The sequence below is a fragment of the Pseudoliparis swirei genome, chromosome 12 (genome assembly GCF_029220125.1).
Source record: "Pseudoliparis swirei isolate HS2019 ecotype Mariana Trench chromosome 12, NWPU_hadal_v1, whole genome shotgun sequence".
NCBI classification, from domain to species: domain Eukaryota; kingdom Metazoa; phylum Chordata; class Actinopteri; order Perciformes; family Liparidae; genus Pseudoliparis; species Pseudoliparis swirei.
The window spans coordinates 20,121,513-20,140,367 of NC_079399.1; the positions used below are offsets into that span (position 1 = coordinate 20,121,513).

At 44.1% G+C, this 18,855-nt stretch overlaps 2 protein-coding genes across 2 annotated transcripts; both read right to left on the reverse strand.

Annotated features, from left to right (window-relative positions):
- Positions 1 to 2,398: 2,398 nt before the first annotated feature.
- On the reverse strand, positions 2,399 to 13,324 carry brox (BRO1 domain and CAAX motif containing). Its single transcript, XM_056428671.1, has 13 exons — positions 13,256 to 13,324; positions 12,605 to 12,735; positions 12,248 to 12,354; positions 10,564 to 10,660; positions 9,933 to 10,028; positions 9,704 to 9,776; positions 9,178 to 9,283; positions 8,365 to 8,454; positions 6,986 to 7,071; positions 6,747 to 6,828; positions 5,530 to 5,680; positions 5,273 to 5,432; positions 2,399 to 4,132 (listed from the first exon to the last, which is right to left on the reverse strand). Exons 2-13 carry the CDS (start codon positions 12,703 to 12,705, stop codon positions 4,049 to 4,051), a joined length of 1,233 nt encoding a protein of 410 aa, XP_056284646.1. The 5' UTR covers positions 12,706 to 12,735; positions 13,256 to 13,324; the 3' UTR covers positions 2,399 to 4,048.
- A 637-nt stretch (positions 13,325 to 13,961) lies between these two features.
- Positions 13,962 to 17,249, reverse strand: LOC130202495 (alpha-1,6-mannosyl-glycoprotein 2-beta-N-acetylglucosaminyltransferase). Its single transcript, XM_056428088.1, has 2 exons — positions 17,171 to 17,249; positions 13,962 to 17,045 (listed from the first exon to the last, which is right to left on the reverse strand). Exon 2 carries the CDS (start codon positions 16,804 to 16,806, stop codon positions 15,541 to 15,543), a length of 1,266 nt encoding a protein of 421 aa, XP_056284063.1. The 5' UTR covers positions 16,807 to 17,045; positions 17,171 to 17,249; the 3' UTR covers positions 13,962 to 15,540.
- Positions 17,250 to 18,855: the final 1,606 nt, after the last annotated feature.

An 18,855-nucleotide genomic window follows, 5' to 3' on the forward strand; every position in this document is an offset into this window, starting at 1 on the left:
GGCTTCAGGATCCAGGAACACACTGGAAACCGGAGACGCGTACCTGGTCACACAGGCGTGACGTCACCGAGCCGTCGCTGTGAGGCAATCAGTGTCTTTCTTGGATTTTGAGGGTGCTGGGCTGGTTTATCTATCAAATGTTAAGCCATTTCACTCACTTCCATTTGTCCACTTTTAAGAGGCATCAATGTCAGATAAAATATCCCATTGAGATGTAAAGTAACTTAATAATAGCATTTCTCTGGGGGGGAGGAGGCTTATTATTTGTAAGAGCCATTTGAGTTTGTTTTTGTTGGACCTCCCGCCACTAGGGGGCGTAGGGTCGCTGTCAATTAGGACAGAGGCCAATGTAATCAGGAGGAGCACGAGCGCCAGGTGTTGCTAGACTGGCACATCGTGTTGGACAGTGTGACAACGAATGTTTGGATTTCTTTCATTTTTTTGGAACAGACAAATGGGTTTTTGACAGCAAACGTTTCTTTTTAGTTTGTGTTGGAAAATGTATAACCTCAGAAATAAATTACCTTTCTCGTTAGAAACTGGACATTGTGTATTTCACGTGTCTAAAACTAGTCTTCAAGCAACCAGTGACCTTTTTTTGATAGGTAACGGGGTCACTACATTATTATACTGAACAGTTTAAAGTAGCAGCGAAATACCTATTTTAACAGACCAGTAGCACCATTGGTAGACGTGGCCACCATGACATCCCCAATTCAGTTTATTGTGTATAGCCCATTCTCACAAATTACAAATTTGCCTCAGAAGGCTTTACAATCTGGACACATAGACATCGATTGGTTTGTGGACTACAGTTCTAAAGCCTCAAGCTCAGCATTTTGGCCGTCGCATCTTGATTTTCTGCAACCAGGATCAGCACGAGTTCAACCAAAAAAGATCAGACCCAAAATGTTAAATGTTCACTAACTAAATACACGACAGTTAAAAGGTGACAAAACACTGACTGCCGTGGCACAGACCTGTCAATCACAGTAAGCCCGCCCTGAAGCATACTCTGCTTTATTGTCTTAATGAACCATAATGTATTAAATGAACATCATGCTGTATTGAAGAATACTTGAAATCAGTGATTGAGACCATGAATCATGTTTACTGAGGGAATAAATCAAGAGAGAAGTAGAAGGGGGGGGGGGGGGGGGGGCTGGGTTCGGACTGAAAATAGAAAAGAAAGAAGAGAATAAGATTCAGGAGTTCCTAAATGCTTCCCGTACCCAACAATCTGCCTCAATATTTTATCGAAAATTGTCAAATATTCAAGTTGGAATGTGCGATGGACTGAGACTAGTTTGGCAAAAAGATCTTCGGACTGAGATAAGGGGAGATGTATGGCAAGAAATAATATCAAATGTAGGCTGGGCTATAAGGGATGCAAGAAGCAAGTTTACTCACTATAAAATTGTACACAGATATTATTTTACACCTTTGAAACTGTATAAAATGGGATTGAGGCAAGATCATAATTGTTGGAAATGTAATATAGAAATGGGCACTTTTCTACATGCTATGTGGGAGTGCTCCAATGTGTGGCCTTTATGGAAGGCAGTACTAAAGACATTAGAAGGGTGGCTCAAGCGGCCTTTACCAGAATCCCCACAACTGTGTTTATTAGGGGACACATCACTGGTGCCACCAGGCCTCGCCAAAGCAGAGATCAGACTGTCACTAACAGGCTTCATGGTGGCAGCGAGGCTTATCCTGAGAAACTGGAAGAGCCCACATACGGCCACGCTCACAGACTGGCTAAAACTCATGACGGAGACGGCTGCTTTTGAAAGTATGATTGCCAGGCTGAAGAACAGTTCAAGCCAAACTGACCAAGCATGGAAAGGTCTGATGGCTTTCATTACAAATTAGAGGAGGGGTCAAATACTCAGGGGTAAGATTTGGATTTTGAGGGGATTGCAAATACAGATGCAGGGTAGTGTATATACACTTACAAGTAAAAGATAATTAAGGGGTTGTTTTTTGTTGTTTTTTATTGTTGTTGTTTGTGTTTTGGAGGGGAGGGTATGTGTGTGTGTATATGTGTGTGTATATGTATGTATGTCTGTGTGTGTGTGTATGGATATGGGTGTATATATATATGTTTATGTCTGACATTTTTGTACTTGTTTTATGTTTATATCACGAAACAAATAAAAAATGTAAGTGACAAAAAAAGAGAGAAGTAGAGTCAATTTCTCAGACTTCTATACAACCCAAGGAGTCGCCCTCCTAGTGGTCAGGAGAGAGCATGCAGGTTTTCAGAAGCGGAAGCTGCCGGCTGCTCAATCTACATCCTGCAGCTGCACTATCTCGGACCTGGATGTGTCAAAATGTGTAATATTAGCAGTTCTGACGCTTCAACCCGCGGTGACATACATGAACACACAGAATGGACTCGTAAGGATGATTTAATACCGTTAGAAATACATTTTACATGACAGACACCGTTGGAGGAGGAATAAAGAGTGTACACTGTAATGGTGATCTGACACGCCCTTCAAATGAACAGCGTGCCTCGAAAAGAACAAAAACGACAAGCGTTGGTTTGATTTCTATGAATCTAAATCCGTCCGTTCCAACTATAAAAATGACCGAATGGCCTCCGTGCCTTCGTCGATCCATTTCCCTCCGATCCAAACTCAACTTCCTGCACAGCCGACTATAAAGTGAAACGGCGTTATAAATGTGCTATAATCTAATTCAGTGAGACTCATTCACTTTCTACCACCGTTCAGTTAATATAAGTTCATGTGAACAGTATATTACAGTTTTTACAACGTTTTTCAGTGATTGAGTGTCACACTTCAAGTGAGTGTGTGTGTGTGTGTGTGTGTGTGGGGAGTGTGTTTGATAAGATAACTTTAAATGCTGCTCATGCCCCGAGCTCTATATCCTTAAGGGCAAACACTCCACAGATGTACAGCAGTGTTAGCACTCGCTCAGCAACCGAACACTTCACAAAAATAGTAACCATTTCACTGTGTATGCATCAGTCCATTGAAATATATATTTTTAAAAGAACAAAATTTAAATCAACACAGAAAACATGAGCAACGCAGGATTATACACGCGTACATTGTTCTCATGGTGTTTAACTAAAATGTCACATGATAGAAAATAAATTAAACTAATATTATCAGGGATAAATCACAGAATCCCTAAACATGTTAAAGAATGATTCATCCAGTAATAAAAGTTTGCAATATATGAATAGTAGAAGTACAAAATTAAAATAACCCAGCTATGTAAAAATAACTACAGTACATACGTCACGTGATCTAAATAAAGTATTGATTGTAAACTGCAACAGCTAAAACAAACCGAATATGCCCAGCGCTGACGCATGCGCTTTGTTTGTTGATCTTTTTTTGCCCGTCCACTACTGATTTACATTTCAACCCTGTTGATTATTATGATTGTGACTTAATATCGGCATGAAACGCACAAAAATACAATTGTGCGAATGCAAGTTACTGCCGTTGCTCATTATGGATGGTTGCGTCATATCCTATGCAGTGGGGCAATATATAGTATTTTCTATTGTTTTGTTTTTTGGTGTGGTTTAGATCCATGTCCCGAGGCCAGTTTTTATTATCCGAGCCGTCTTCTAACCAGGTCAGACACTTCTTCTGCAAGAGGCCGCAGAGCGGAGGTTTACATTGCAGCCACAGGCACCATTAGTGAGACGGCTTCACCAATAAGGCTTCTTTAGAATGGTTCTTTAAAAAGGTCTCAGGTAAAGACCTTCACTTGAAGTTATCATTTTAGCCGACAAGTGATGACTAAAAAGAGCTTCAGATCTTTTCAAAAACGTTTTAAGTTTAATTTATGAGCCGTTAAAGAGGAGGACTGGCTCAGATAATGGCCGTCACACCCGAATGCACTACCCACTTTCAGCTGAAACGGAAAACACCAGGGATGAAAAAAATAATATTATAATAATATGTACATTTTTCCTACAAGAGTGTTTACATGAAAATAAGAATGGATGCCATCGTTACAATAGATGGGACTGAAGCATGAGGGCTCGACCGTGGATGGTTTAGGAGAGGACACAGCCTGTGTCCTTCTGAGGCTTCAGATCTGGCTCCTTCACTGGTTTCACCTCCAGCTCCTTGGGCTTGGCCTGCAGGGAAGAGCGACAACACAAATGTGAAGCAACACACATCCTTGAACACACGCACACACACACACACACACACGTAAACTAGAGAGGTGCATTGAAGGTATACAAACCGCAACTATCTAACGCCGCTGTCTAGACCACAAGCAACAGGTCTATATATATATATATATGTATGTGTGTGTGTGTGTGTATACACATACCCACAATATATACACACATATATGTGTATATATATATATACTACCGTTCAAAAGTTTGGGGTCATCCAGACAATTTCGTGTCTTCCATGAAAACTCACTTTTATTTATAAAATGAATTGAAAATTGAATAGAAAATAAAGTCAAGACATTGACAAGGTTAGAAATAATGATTAATATTTGAAGTATTAATTTTGTTCTTCAAACTTCAAGCTCAAAGGAAGGCCAGTTGTATAGCTGATATCACCAGCATAACTGTTTTCAGCTGTGCTAACATAATTGCACAAGGGTTTTCTAATCAGATATTAGTCTTCTAAGGCGATTAGCAAACACAATGTACCATTAGAACACTGGAGTGATCGTTGATGGAAATGGGCCTCTATACACCTCTGGAGATATTTCATTAGAAACCAGACGTTTCCACCGAGAATAGTCATTTACCACATTAACAATGTAGAGTGTGTATTTTTGATTAATGTTATCTTTATTGAAAAAACAGTGCTTTTCTTTGAAAAATAAAGACATTTCTAAGTGACCCCAAACTTTTGAACGGTAGTGTATATCAGAATCAGAATCAGAATCAGAATCAGAATTGTATTTATTGCCAAGTAGGTTTTCACCTACCTGGAATTTGTTCTGGTGTATGGGTGCATACAGTGAACATAAAAACATACAAACACAATAAGTACTACTAAAAATACAAAAAGCAGGGGAGGAGTGCAAAAAGTGCATGTGCAATGATTAGTGTGCAAAGTAGTGTGTGCATAACACAGGCTTGAGGTGTGGGGGATGGGAGGTGACCACGTCAGGTGGGGGTCCGGGCCTTGTATATACTTATACACACACACACACTAGGTTTTCTTCAGAACAAAGACCTCATCATGTCTTGTGCGTGCTGTCGTCCGGTCTACGTTGCGATAAACTTTGAGCTGAGCCGCAGTACCTTGTCATTTTTGGCTCCCTTAGTCAGGTCAAAGGTGGCGTAGACTTCAGGAGTGCACTGCTCACTGAGGGGCGGCAGCTCGAAGGGGATTGGCTCAGCCAGGCCATAACTCGCCTTCAACTCCAGCTGGGGCGCCTCAACTGGGATCTTGTGGAAGTATCTGAGGAAATGAACAAGGGACGTTCATTTTTTTTTACAAGACCGTGTGTAGAGGGTTCCACTGGAGAACGACAGTGAATAGGTCTGCCCCGACTCACATGAAGCCATTTTCCCTCTGGCACTTCTCCAGTGTGTTCTTAATGACGCCGCCCAGTTTGAGGAAGAACAGCTGCTCCGACGGCTTGGCCGTGGTCCCGGGCCCTTTGGTCTGACGGTACTCTTTACACAGCCCCTCGGCATGCGAGTAACCTAAAGGGAGACGTCGCCGCGTAAATACAAGAGAGCCATGGAGACAGTCCGGGGAGGGGAAGGGGGGGTTAAACAAATGCTAAATCTAAAAGACACAGATATATTTATTTATATTAGGGCTGGGCACGTTAACGCGTTAATCTTGCGTTAACGCATCAATTAATTAACGCCGACAATTATTTTATCGCGCGTTAACGCAGGTTTTATTATTTATTTTATTATTGTAAAAGTGTGTTGCTCACAGGCTTTTATTTTGTAAAAGTCTGCTACTGCTTGCTGCGGCGCCGGAAAAGAAAGGCATTCGCGGTTTAACAAACATGGAGAATCTCAACAAATGACGGCAGGTATGAGACGCCCTCAAGACACACATCACACGGAGAATACACGAGTTGTCTGAAAAGGAGAGGACTGCAAAAGCGACAGCTTCACAACGTGCACCCTGTTGCTCTCACTGGGGACGACTGGACATCGGGTGACCAGACGTCCGGTTTCCCCCGGACATGTCCTGCTTTTGAGCCGTAAAAAATGCGTCCGACAGGGATTCCAAAAACGTCCGGGATTTTGCTTCTCTGGGTTTTTTGAAACTAGGATTTACCCCTTACAAGTTTTGGAAATGGTATCTCCTAGTATAGAGAACAGTCATTGGTCGACCGATCTCAGGGTTGCCAGATACACGATAATTATCCTCCAAATACAACCATTTTGAGCCTTTGGTACGATACTTCACCATTTCCAATCTGGCAATACAGAGCACCTTGCCGCCTCCACTAGTTCATTGTTGTTTGTGCTATACACTCAAACCAGCGCCGCCGCTCCCATAGCGCACTATGCGCTGTGCGTAGGGCACCACGTCCTGAGGGGGCTCCACAAAATAGGCAACTAAAAAAATCCTCATAGTTATAATAATTATAATGCCGATATTATTTCAGTCTAGAAATATTAGGCACCTTTTAGGCATGTATATCACAAAACAGGCAGAACAAGAGAGATGTTTAATCAGGGAAATCATGCGATTAATCGCGATTAAAAATTGTAATCGTTGCCCAGCCCTAATTTATATACATACACTTTTCCGCCTCCTGGAGTGATCGTATAGCCTCGCCGCACTTGTCGCTCGCCAGCAGCGTCTGTCCGTGGTAGCAGTACGCCTGTAAACACAGCAGCTAGTAAGAAGTACCATCGGGAGACGCCTTTTCTTCCGTCCACTGTGAAGAAGAGTGCGTCTCATCCACAAGGCAATGTTTGCTGAGCTCCGTTCCTCGACATGAACAAAAGTGCGAGTGAGCGGCATCAGGATATGCTTACATAAGCCATGTAAAAGTGCTGCTTCAGCTGAAAGTACTTCCTCCATTTGCTACTGCACTCTGGCTCCAAGGTGTTCAACGTGTGGTCTGCGGACAGAGATGCTGACCTTTAACAGCCTGTTGTCGAATGGTTGAGGCTTTAGCACCAGAACGACCTCAGATGGAGGTTTTCTGGGTTAGTTTTGAAAATATAGTTCCCATGAAAGAAATATGCATTTGCTTTTTGGTGTGATCCAATAGAGTGAGGCATGACGCCAGATATATTGCATTTTATATTTTGACAATGTCATGTTTGATCATCACTGCTCCCCGTGCCAGTGTAACGTTAGATGGAGGATGGAGGGGGCTGAGATAATAATTCTTGCATCGAAAAACCGATCACAGGTAGCAGATGTCCCCCTTTCTATATCCGTAAATATAAAGATATGAGGATCATTTCTGTACAGGGTGACCCAGCGCTCTACGGTCTGTGACGAGAGACTACCAATCAAATCGAGACCAAGAACTCATGTTCACTGAAGTAATGAAAGTGGCAGTAGAGTCAATTTCTCATCCACTTCCATACAACTACTCTTTTTGCAACAAGAGGAATTGCCGTCTGATGGCCATTAGAGAGAATACAGGTTTAACCCTCCTGTTACCTTAGGGTCAATTTGACCCCATTCAATGTTTAATGTCGGTGTTCTTTCGGGTCAATTTGACCCCAGGCTGTTTTTCAGTGTCAAACATATAAGAAATATCAACTTTTTTATATATTTAAAGGGCTATTTAGGTAGTCAACAAACAAACATAAAGTACCTCACACTTAAACTTGGAAAACAATATTAATTCTAATAATTTTCTGGAGGTTTTAATTGCTGGGGTCAAATTGACCCCGAGGGTAAAATATGACAGAAATATAAAGGTAACAGGAGGGTTAGACATTGAATGGGGTCAAATTGACCCTAAGGTACCAGGAGAGTTAAGATACTTCCTCATTGGTTTTCTCCTTTGTCAAAAAATATTTTTTTAAAGTTTATATTAATTTTGTATTTATTTATTTACTTTACATTATTTAGTATTTTTGTATTTATTTTTGATGGTTTTTTAAATGCCTGTAAGAGGATTTACGGTGCTGAACAATCAGATAGGCTATCTGCTAAATTAGCGCAACTTACACGCCATTACAGCGTGCAGGTTTTGGTTGCTTAGCGACGGCAACTTGGATCAAAAGGTGAATTTCTTTTTAGACATGTGAACGGTCCCTCACTTGTGCAAAATACTGTTGTGGTGCTATGCAGTGGGAACCCCGTTAACATGTGAGAAAACAACATCTGACTCTTACATCGTTAAACACGGAACTAACCGGCATGGCAAAGTCACAAGTGCCAAAATACTGACCGGCTTTCTGATAGAAGTTCGCCGTCTCAAACGCCAACGCCGCGATCAGCGTGGCGTTGTGCTTCAGTTCGATCGCTCTGGCAATCGTCACTGTGGGAAAGAAAACCAGAATATGGATATGATTAAGAATCTTTATGGATGTGGTAGTACTCATTCCCTGGAGTGTCTACAGTCATTGGAAAGAACGCTCTTTAACTCCAGATCTGTAACCCTCTCTGTCATCACATGTTAATATATATATGTTGGCTGTCGCTCAGTGAGTAGAGGGTCGTCCCGTAACCGCAAGGCAGCCGGCTCGATCCCCGCCCTCCACATAGCTGCATGTCCAAGTGTCCTTGAGCAAGACCCTGAACCCCCAGCTGCTCCCCGGGGGCTTCGCTGCAGCGCACTGCTCCTGAATAACTACGGATGGGTCAAATGCAGGGAATATGGGACAATAAAATATGGTTTTCATTCATTTACAATTCAAAGTAAAACAGCTAATCTGAGGATTATTTGGTGACGTCGTGCAGCCTAATAATATTCAGATTATTTCAGGTTATGATACAATGTTTCAGATCAAATGTATCGCTCCTGAAGGGGCCGCTCGGTCTTAAATTCAGATGTGCTAGTGTGTGAGTATTATAGTACTCAAATATTGCCACTTTCAAGTCACAGTGTTATGGAGAGCAGCTCTCCTCCTCCTCCTCCTCCTCCTCCTCCTCCCCCTCCCTCCTCCCTCCCTCCTCCCTCCATCCATCCTTCCTCCTTCCTCTTTCCTCCTCCCTCCCTCCTGCTCCTGCTGGTCACATAGCGGATGCAAAGCGGCTTTACCTTCTTGCGCCTCTGCTTGGCACTGGATGATGTACGCGTCGATCACTCGGGGCTCCAGGTCTCGGCCCTTTTCGGCCGGGGTGATGAGACGAGGGATGTGGACCTCCTGAAGCCGACGAGACAGAGGACATGTTAAAATCTGTTTCTGTCTTCCGTTTTCTGCATCTTCTTTTTTTTTCCGTAGTGTATTAGGAGACGCCATCAGCTCGCGTGCTTGAGTGGAAGTAAAACGAACAGTAGGTGTTCCTGTCAATGGAGACCTGTGGCTTTATGTTTTGTACACTAATACATTAGAATTGTCCAAGTCCAGATTGGATTCATTACATATTAAATTCAACACCCATCAAAGAGTAAAAGGGGCAAAACTTAACGGGCCTAGCGGGGTGTCGTGCTTCCAACACCGCAGATCGAAGTGGGAGCCGATCTGTACCCGCGACTCCTGCAGAGTGCTTTTTTCCGGGGGAATGAATGCCAATTATAAACTTTTCCAGTGAAGACTTGACTTGTCAGTAGATGCGTGCCTCACCTTGAGGGTTTTGAATATACCAGCAGCAACTTTCAGACTCCGGTGAACATCTTTCGCCTCAGCCTCCGTCACGCTATAGAAGAGGAAAACACGACAGTGACAATTATTTAGCATAGTAACAAAGCCATCCATAATTTTAACAAAAATATAGCATTCATCAATATACGACTGATTTAACATAAATGGGTACAACAATACAGATCAAAACTTTTTTTTTTTTTCAACTTACTTTTCTTTCCCTGCTAGTCTCGAGGCAAACTTGGTGTACCAGAGGGCTACGTTGAAGGCCATGGAGACCAGTTCAAAGATCGCATCCTGCTGGGCACTTGGGGGAAGAGCATGGAGAAACGGTGGGTTACACAAGCTGGTGCAGGCACACGCACACAAATCAACAACGCCAAGATTAAACACGAAACACATGCGTATGTCTTATGAGCTAAACCAGAGCTGGGTAATGTGTAGTCCTCATTGCAGTGAGGACCTTCACACAGGGTTAGACCCAATGAGATCGCAGAAAGCACTGATATCAGAGGTCTTTCAGTGTGTTCACTAGATGTCCGCTCACATTATTACTAAGAATAAAGATAAGGCTTCTTTACTGTGTCTTGAAGGTTTTTTTACACTTTTTTTACTCGTCGGCTGTGCCCAGAATTCCTCATTCCGGCGTATATCCTAACACTTGGTAGCACTCTGCATTTCAAATATGAATATATTCACTCAAATAAGTGGTTAAGGCCTCCTGGAAACAATTTACTTTGCCTCTCCTTAAAACTGCAGCGCATTCACGTACCAACGGCGCGTAACCGTGAACGCTCCATGAAACGCATCCAATGAGACTCGAGTATTCAGTGGGGTTTTACCTTGGTGTGTTTCCTTGTAAGGTGTCAATCCACTTGAAGTTCTGGATGAACCTCATCTTGTTCTCCTGAGTAGTTCCATCCAAGGACGAGATAAAGCCTTGGATGGATGTCATCAGTATTGAAGAAATAAAATGGGAAAAAAGAGAAGCAGTTGGTTAGATGTAAAGCAAGATGAAAGAAGAAAAAACAAAGAAACGGTCTACGCCTTTTCTGGATTACAACCCACAACTGGCTAACTGAGCCGTAGATTTTAAATGTCTTTTTTGGTAGCGTTTCCTGATCCGATGTGAGGTCTTTGGACAGGGATGTCTATGTGTACATATTGTAAAGCACTCCGAGACAGAGCATCATCCGCTCGGCCGAGAGGGTTATTGGCTGCAATCTGCCTTCCCTCCAGGTCCTGTTCACTTCTAGGTCACTGAAGCGGGCCAGAAAGATTGTCACTGACCGCTCCCACCCTGGACACTCCCTGTTCGAGTCCCTCCCCTCTGGTAGGAGGCTGCGGCCCATCAGGACAAAGACCTCCCGCCACACCAAAAGTTTTTTCCCGTCGGCAGTCGGGCTCATCAATGGAGCCCGGGTCCCCCACTGACTGACTGTCACTCCCAGGACTACCTCCTCTTCTTCCTCCTTCCCCCTCCTTCCTCTTCCTTCTCCTCCTTCTTCTTCCTACTCCTCCTCCCTCCTCCTTCTTCTTCCCTCCTGGAGGCCTCCTCCACACACATGTCACTTTAACATGCACTTTTAACTTAAACACACGTCACATGTAACATACACTTTAACTTAAACACACATGTCTCTTGAAACACACACTTAAACACACACCTAAACACTTTAACGTTATTTGTTTATCTTTATCTTATTTGTTTATCTTTATCTTATATTATACTTAAGTTAATACACACTTTGCACTGTTGCTGTCGCGTTGATTGTTGTTTGTCGTGTCAAATGTGGCACCTTTCGCCAAAAAAAAATCCTGGTTTGTGTAAACATTCCTGGCAATAAACGGATTCTGATTCTGAGTCAAATTTGTCATTTGTGATATTGGGCTATACAAAATAAACTGATTGAATAGATTCTCAGGTTGGGTCCTTCTGACCTGCCCGAGCAGACGGTAATGGAGCTGTACTTCTATAGCACTTGTGTCGTCTTCCAACCATTCAAAGCACTTTAACACATCGTGTCATCACTCATGCATACACTAGTGGTAGTGTCTAAGGTGCCACCTGCCCATGTGGACTACATAACAGTCACACGCCGTAGGCACAGCTATGGGAGCAATGTGGGGTTATGGGTCTTGCCCAAGGACACGTCGACATGGGGTAGAGTCTAGACCCTATCAAAGTGGGGTATGGTTTCATCTTCAGTGCTATTTTGTCAGGGTTTAACTTTTACCATGGCTTGTTTTGCTTTGTTGTGCCACTGTTGCGCTTTCTGTTGTTTCAAAATCACTTTGTAAACACTCAACTTTATTTGCATAGCAGTTTACAAAGTGCTTTGAGTATCATTATGTACTGCATGTCATTTTAAGCCCTTTGAAAATGTAGGCTCCCATGATTCCAGATGTGACTTTACGCTCTCCACCAGAATTAAAGTAAAGTGCTGTTGACGTAATCGGTGGTGGGCATAACAGAGAAAACATATTGACAGGAAACACAGGACTTGTTTGGGAGTGTAAACACACCTTGGAGGAGGGAGAAATATGCATCCGTGGCATTCGTCATGATCTCGGGGTTGCAGGTGACATCGGTGAACATCTCCAGCAGTCTCGCCCTGTTCGTCCTCAGGTCACTGAATGTGTCAAAGCAGTAGCCATCAATTGACGCTCTAAAAATATCCCGATCATTGTGCCATTCAAAGCAATTATGTGCAACAAGGCAGTGCCACCTCGTTAGAGCCAAAGAGGTGACTGGTCAAACGGAAGTGGCATTACATCATCGGTAGAGAGGACATAGTGACAAGAAACACCATTATACCACAGCGTTTCTGCCGTGGTCAACAGTCAACGTTTCTCGAGTTATGTAATGGAGATAAGACATACTTGCATATCTTATTGGCAGCCGGGCTCCCTGCCACGCCGTAGAAATTAAAGGGCACGGGCGCCGTTGCCTTCAGCGGGTTTCTGTGAAACCAATGTGCCATTGTGATGCACGAGGGCACACCTTAAGGAGGCTGAAACATACAGGATGACAAGCGGTTAATGCACGAGCTGCACTTCTGGGAGTAACACTTTGTTTGGAGTACGACGGAACGGCTAACCTCCCGAAAGGTTCATTCATTTGAGTGCAGTATATATAAAGTAGGCAGCCTCAGCTAGCTCACGAGCTAGCTAGGATGGTCAGCTAACGCCATTGTATCTCTCCAACTAGCGGCCGTATTAGCGCTCTCGCGAGGCCCTATCGGCCTCCTCTCAGAGTTAAGAAATGGCACTAAGCCTCTGGCGTTGCTTTGAGTGGCTACGAACAATTTAACAACAACAATTATGTGTCTGTCTGTGGTAAACAAAAGTCTATGACGTAGGCTCCCGACAGCAACAGCTAACGCTAACGGCTAAGGCTGGCTACATCATTGTGGAAACGTAAACATGAAGGAAATTAATCGATTTGACAACTGACTTGCTCGACTTCACGAGAATAAACAAAAAAATATTGAATTGATTTCAATAAAAGTATACGTTTTGTTGAGTGTTTACCTGTCGGTCTGGAGTTGGTGTGGGATAGTCCTTATGGAAAGTCTGACACTGAAAACAACTTACTTCCGGAAATAAACACGGAATGTATCTGGCCAATGGAAGCACACGGTTCAGTCATGTGACGTGTCCGGAAAACACCATCGATCTCCGATAAGCGTCTCTTTTGTTCGGGGTTCAGCTGCTCCAAAGACCGCGAACGCGTCCCGATGTGACCGCTTTTAACAGCCTCGCTAATCTGACATATGATATATGAATTATATATATGTATACTGATATGAACTTACTCGCTGATATTCCGACTGACGTGTCTTGGTGATGCTCTATTTGACGGGTCATGTCATTTCCTCATTAGTCCCTCCAGTTTCCACTAATCGTGTCTCCCGCTAATTATTGGTAATGCTCCCAAGAGTTATTAAGTTTGGTTTGTTGTGTTCATATGTAGCTGTTTCATTTTAGAATTATTTCCTTGACTGAACTGCTCAAATGAAGGGATAACTAAAGAACCCGACAGAGATCAGAGGGGAAGCTTATCGGGAGACAGCCGTGTACATGCGCGTGTTCTTAATACACCTGAGTAATGGCCTCAAGAATCAAATAAAAGGGGTTCCCTGGAAACCTCCATCGGAAGTTTACATCTATACATTATTTGTGCATTTGGAAGCTGTTAAAAAAAAGTGTCACTTTCTTTAAAATCCATGAGACAATGAAAATTCTGCCTTTTATTTTGTTCTCCCCATTTGGCAAACATTACGTGAACACAGATATTTCAAGTGATTATCAGAAAGAAAAAGGCAACATGCTAGCAAAAAATAAAATAAAACTAAGTTGGTCTTGTTCTCAACCAACTACAGTATCAACAAACAAACACGCTTGGCATTGTTATTAAAATGAATTGTGCTTTTCAATATACAATAGAAGATCCATTTATTTCGTCACATTCACTTCATATTTCTTTAACAGGAATCTCCGTAAGGCACGCTGAGGTGAACCGATAAAATCAAGAAGATCTAAAAGTGATGCAATAATTTATGCTAATTAGACTATGAAGGTGTTTTTGAAATGACCATTCACATTCCATCTTGTCCACCTCTCACAACTAACAAAATATATATATAAATATTTGTTGTTGAACGACAAGTCCCCAGCACTGACACGTCATCAGTGCACCTTTAACAATCTATTTTAAACAAAGGAGACACTTGAAAAAAAAAAAAAGGCACTGTTGGTCAGATTTAAGGCAATGCGTGTTAATTTTCTCAGTTTTACACTGTAAAGAGGCAACTTTATCACATTTTCTTCAGTTCCACACACTATGATTGTGCAACAACAAAAAACGTAAATCCCCAAATAATGTTCGAACAAAAGAAGGTGCAAATACAGAAATGTGGAATCACAGATGCTCCCCTGATGTTTGCGGAGCGGAAGACCTCGAACGAGACTCCAAAGGGTCACTTTCCACTTATCAGAAAGCAAATATAGCGAGTCCAGATCAAAAAGGAGAGGAAGAAGAAAAAAGAAAAAAATCAATATCAAGCTAGATCTCTTCGTCGTAAATCAGGGGTCGATACAGGTGGGGAGTAGCAGACTAGATAAGTGAGTGGTGTCAGCTGACCTCGCCTCAAAAAGAAACATCCCTGGTGATGGTCAAGCTTGCATTCAGTAACACACATTCCATTATGTGCAGGAAATAATAAAAGTCATACTTGTGTTAAACTCTGAAGTCTGTACAGTGCATGTGCCCTTTTGTTGTTGCACTTAAAAATCGTACCAAAAAAAATTTTAAAACTACACGTAAAATGCATTGCACTTCATTAAAAAAAATGGCAATTCATTCACACACACCAACACATACATCTTCTAGTAAACAAACAACATCCTGTGTGCAATTGATCCCAGTAAATTAATAAAATTCCCACAAATGTAAACGTCAACGCGTTTGTGTACATTCTGATATAGTTGACTCGTGTTTCCCATCGCTGTGCCACACATCTAATCTAATGTTTGGCTGGGAAGCCACCCAGAGACAAACGGAGCAGGTGGCAAGAAATTGAACGACATGACCGAGCTTGCATTATTATGAACACACATTTTGAGGGAGTCTTTGGCAACTGTGCAGCTTTGGTGATTCAAAATAAAAGACTTTAAAAAAGAAGAAAGAACTAATGCGGAAGTCTAGCTGTGGCAGTGCAGCCCTTTTGGATTTGTTTTTTTTGGTCCGAGTTCTTTGAATACCTCCCACCCGATCCTCTGGAACCCGGAGGAGTGGCCCGTCCAATGGGCACGTCTCAAAGGCGTTTGGCGTAATTATTGCATAGAATGTGGTCTCGAACGTCCCCCCACCCTCCGTTCTTGATGTGCGGCTTGTGCTCCGCCGTCTCCGCGCTGCCGAGCGCAAGAGACGGCGGGAAGAGGCCGTCCTTGGCCGCGGCGAGGTCCTCCTCCGCCTTTTGCGACGCCCACTCCGGCCTGCAGTCTTCCTTCTGGTGGAGGCCGCAGTCCCCCGTGTGGAGGACCCTGGAGCCCTTCGCCGCCAGCACTTTGATGGGCTTCGATATGCAGGTTCCAGACAGGTGCTGCAGGGTCCAGTCCCAGTTGTAATCGTCGTAGGTGCAGTACTCGTTGTTGCAGCCCATCAGCTTGTAGTACACCTGCCGGGAGATGGCCATACCAATGTTGTGTTTCGTGGACATCCACCCAGTTGTCATCACCTTATTGGACAGCGCGGTGAAATCAGCCAGGCCGTTGTGGTTTCCCAACGCCAGCATGTCGCAGTCCGGGCAGCTGTTCCTCCTGAACTCTATCATTGATTTATAGTAATGGAAGAAGTCCGGCAAGATGTAGTTGTCCTCCTCCAGGAAGATCACAAAGCCGCCGTAGCCCTGCAACACCGCCACCCGCTCCCACACGAAGTGCAGCTTCCACCACCAGTGGTGTTTGGTCTGAGTGATGAAGGCCTCCCTGTAGTGCCCGTAGGAGTCCGGGTGCGCTGCGTTGAGGCATCCTGTTTTCAAAGCGTCGTCCTTGGATGCGTCGCGGGGGCAGTCCCGCGGGTCCTTCCCAGGAAACTCGCCAGGATACAGCTGGGTGCTGAAGGGGAAATAAATCTGCAGCACTTTGCAGAAAGTTATCTCTTGCACAATGGTGTTTATTTCCTGTGAAAAATAGTCATGGCTGAAGATAAGGAGGAAGCCGTGGACCTCCGCGGCTTTCTGCAGTGACCTGATGAGCAGCCGGAGGTATTCGGGCCTGTTGTGGACCTGCACAACAAGCACCAGTCGAGGCTCCCCTGGGAACGCGTCCGCGTTGCGCACGCACTGCTTGTAATTGGCGTTGAAAACGGACTTCGTCAACTCCGCGAGCGAACTGAAGTCGAAGTTCGCCGCGGCGTCGCCGCCGTTCACTAACCGACGAATCACACCGGCGTCGGTGTTGGGTCCGCTCGTGTCATTGTCGGGAACCAATAACACGCGCGTGGTAAGCAGGAGAGTCACGACGACAACGGAAACACCCAACAGCGCGAGCAGGTTCCGTTTGAGCAGCCGAAACCTCATTTTGTTCTGGCAGTGAAACGAACTTTTAGAAGACGACAGAAACGACTTTCATTCACCTCGTCTCGCGCGCGCCCTCATTGCAAACTAACACGGCGTTCCTCGTGCGGACGAAGCTCCCCAACTCCGGTTCCGACGGCCCGACGTCAACACCGTGTTTGGCGGCTGCTTCTCCTCCCCACCTGAAACCCGCGACGTGACATTTGCCAAAAACAGTCGCTGGAGCCGCTTGTTTTTGCCACCTGTTGGAGATAGATAGAGAGAGAGAAAAGAAAAAGTAGAACAAAGCGAACACGCATTAAATAAATGATACGCGCGAAATGCGACGTTAAAAAAATGAAGTTACGTCACTTCATTTTTGACTCACCCAAACGAGGTGATAAGTGTCACCGCGCTCCTCGTACCAGGAAGAGGATGACGGGACGGTGATACATCTTGCTTACAACTTAATGACTGCTGACGTGTACAACCCGGCCAACTGAGCGGGAGGGGGCGGGGCGCCCCGCTCGACGAATCACGAGCCTACCTTTAGGTCGTGTAATATGAGAAGCACGTGAATAGTTAAACAGTATAGGGGGAAATACACTTTGTTTTGTTGTATCTCAAGTTATCTTGAACTTCATTTCAATACAACTGGAACAATGCTTCTCTTGTTAATTTAAATCTCACGTCATATGGAAGTAGTTGAGTGTGTGTAGAGGCCCACTAGTTTTCCAAGCATATAAAGGGGATGTTCACCGACTCATCTGCACTGGTGCTATTAAAAACAAGAAGTTGCAATATATAACATGAAATAAGAATGAAATGTAAAAAAAGAGAAACAGTTTTTTCCCCTCTTTTTTTAAGACGTACCCCTCCCTACCTACTAGCTTTTATGTTACCTGTTCAGGTTAGACTGGTTGAACTGTCTTCTAGACACCTCACCAAACATGTAACAAAAGGTGTGTGTTGGGGGCATAATGCCTCAAACAAGACTGGAAAACCTAATAGGCCTCCAACAGAAGTTGGAACTAGAAGTATGGTGGTGCACAATATGCCTAAAAATGCACTTATTGCAAGTCACTTTGGAAAGAAAAAGTCAGCTAAATGAAATATAATATAAAAAAGGACACTAGTGGAGAATACCTGCGCTATTTGTGAAGCAATGCATACGATATTCCAGGGCAAGGACTCACTAAACCAGGTTGTTCTTATACTTCTAAATGAAGAGAGGCTTCAAGACGTCTTTGTTCTTTTATTAAACTAAACGTCTGTTGTTGATCGTCTCTACAGCAGCATGTCATTCTGTCTCCACGTGTCGTTCACTCTTCTCCGCTCTCCGTCTCGCGTGCCGCAGAGCTCCATGCCGGCGTGTCTGCGCGCGCATCGAGCGGAGCAAAAAAAAAGAAAAGTCCCCTGCACCTTCCGCCCCGCGTCACCGACACGTCGCCCTCTGCTTCTCTGTGAATATCGAGGAGCAGACGGGAGGAAGGAGGCGGACTGCCGCGGCTTGACACTCAGAGGAGTGCAACAACTTCAACGACACCGGAAGTAAACAAAGTTGCGTTCATTGCGTTAAAATATTTTGGTGCGTTAATCGCGCCAAATGAATCGCATAGATTAACGCGTTAACGCTGACAGCAGGCCCGGGGTGGGTAATCGGGAGAGTTCCCGGTGGGCCGCTTTACTTCTGGGCCGGTCGAGAATTGTATTTGTTGACATTTGTCATGTTAGTCCATCTTCTCTTAAAGTGGGCTACACACGTTCCGCATTCTGACACCGCAGCCTCTGCATGGGTTGTACCATGCGAGGAAGTTCACCCCTCCCAAATAATAGAGTTGGTTCAGTCCATTATGGAACCAACCAACTCAATTTGGGAGAGGAGAACTTCCTAATCGAGTTGGTTCGGCCCTTAGCCGTCTTTTCCAAAAAGTTTTCTCAGCTCCTGATAGCTGGGCCGGCCCGACCGTAACGATACGCGTCAGGGAGGATGGACGGGAGGAAGAGGGCAGGAGGGGCTAGAAAAGCCAGGTTGAAAAAAAGAAAGGCATTGGAGGAGGATGCTGCCAAATG

Excerpts from the sequence above, each read along its gene's own strand:
- brox (XM_056428671.1), bottom strand. The coding sequence starts at position 12,705 with ATGGCACATTGGTTTCACAGAAACCCGCTGAAGGCAACGGCGCCCGTG. Across the intron at positions 8,455-9,177 it reads CCAAGCAGAGGCGCAAGAAG|TGACGATTGCCAGAGCGATC; the intron begins GTAAAGCCGCTT and ends TCTTTCCCACAG. Across the intron at positions 5,681-6,746 it reads ACTCCAGGAGGCGGAAAAGT|GTTACTCGCATGCCGAGGGG; the intron begins GTATGTATATAA and ends GTCTCCCTTTAG.
- LOC130202495 (XM_056428088.1), bottom strand. The coding sequence starts at position 16,806 with ATGAGGTTTCGGCTGCTCAAACGGAACCTGCTCGCGCTGTTGGGTGTT.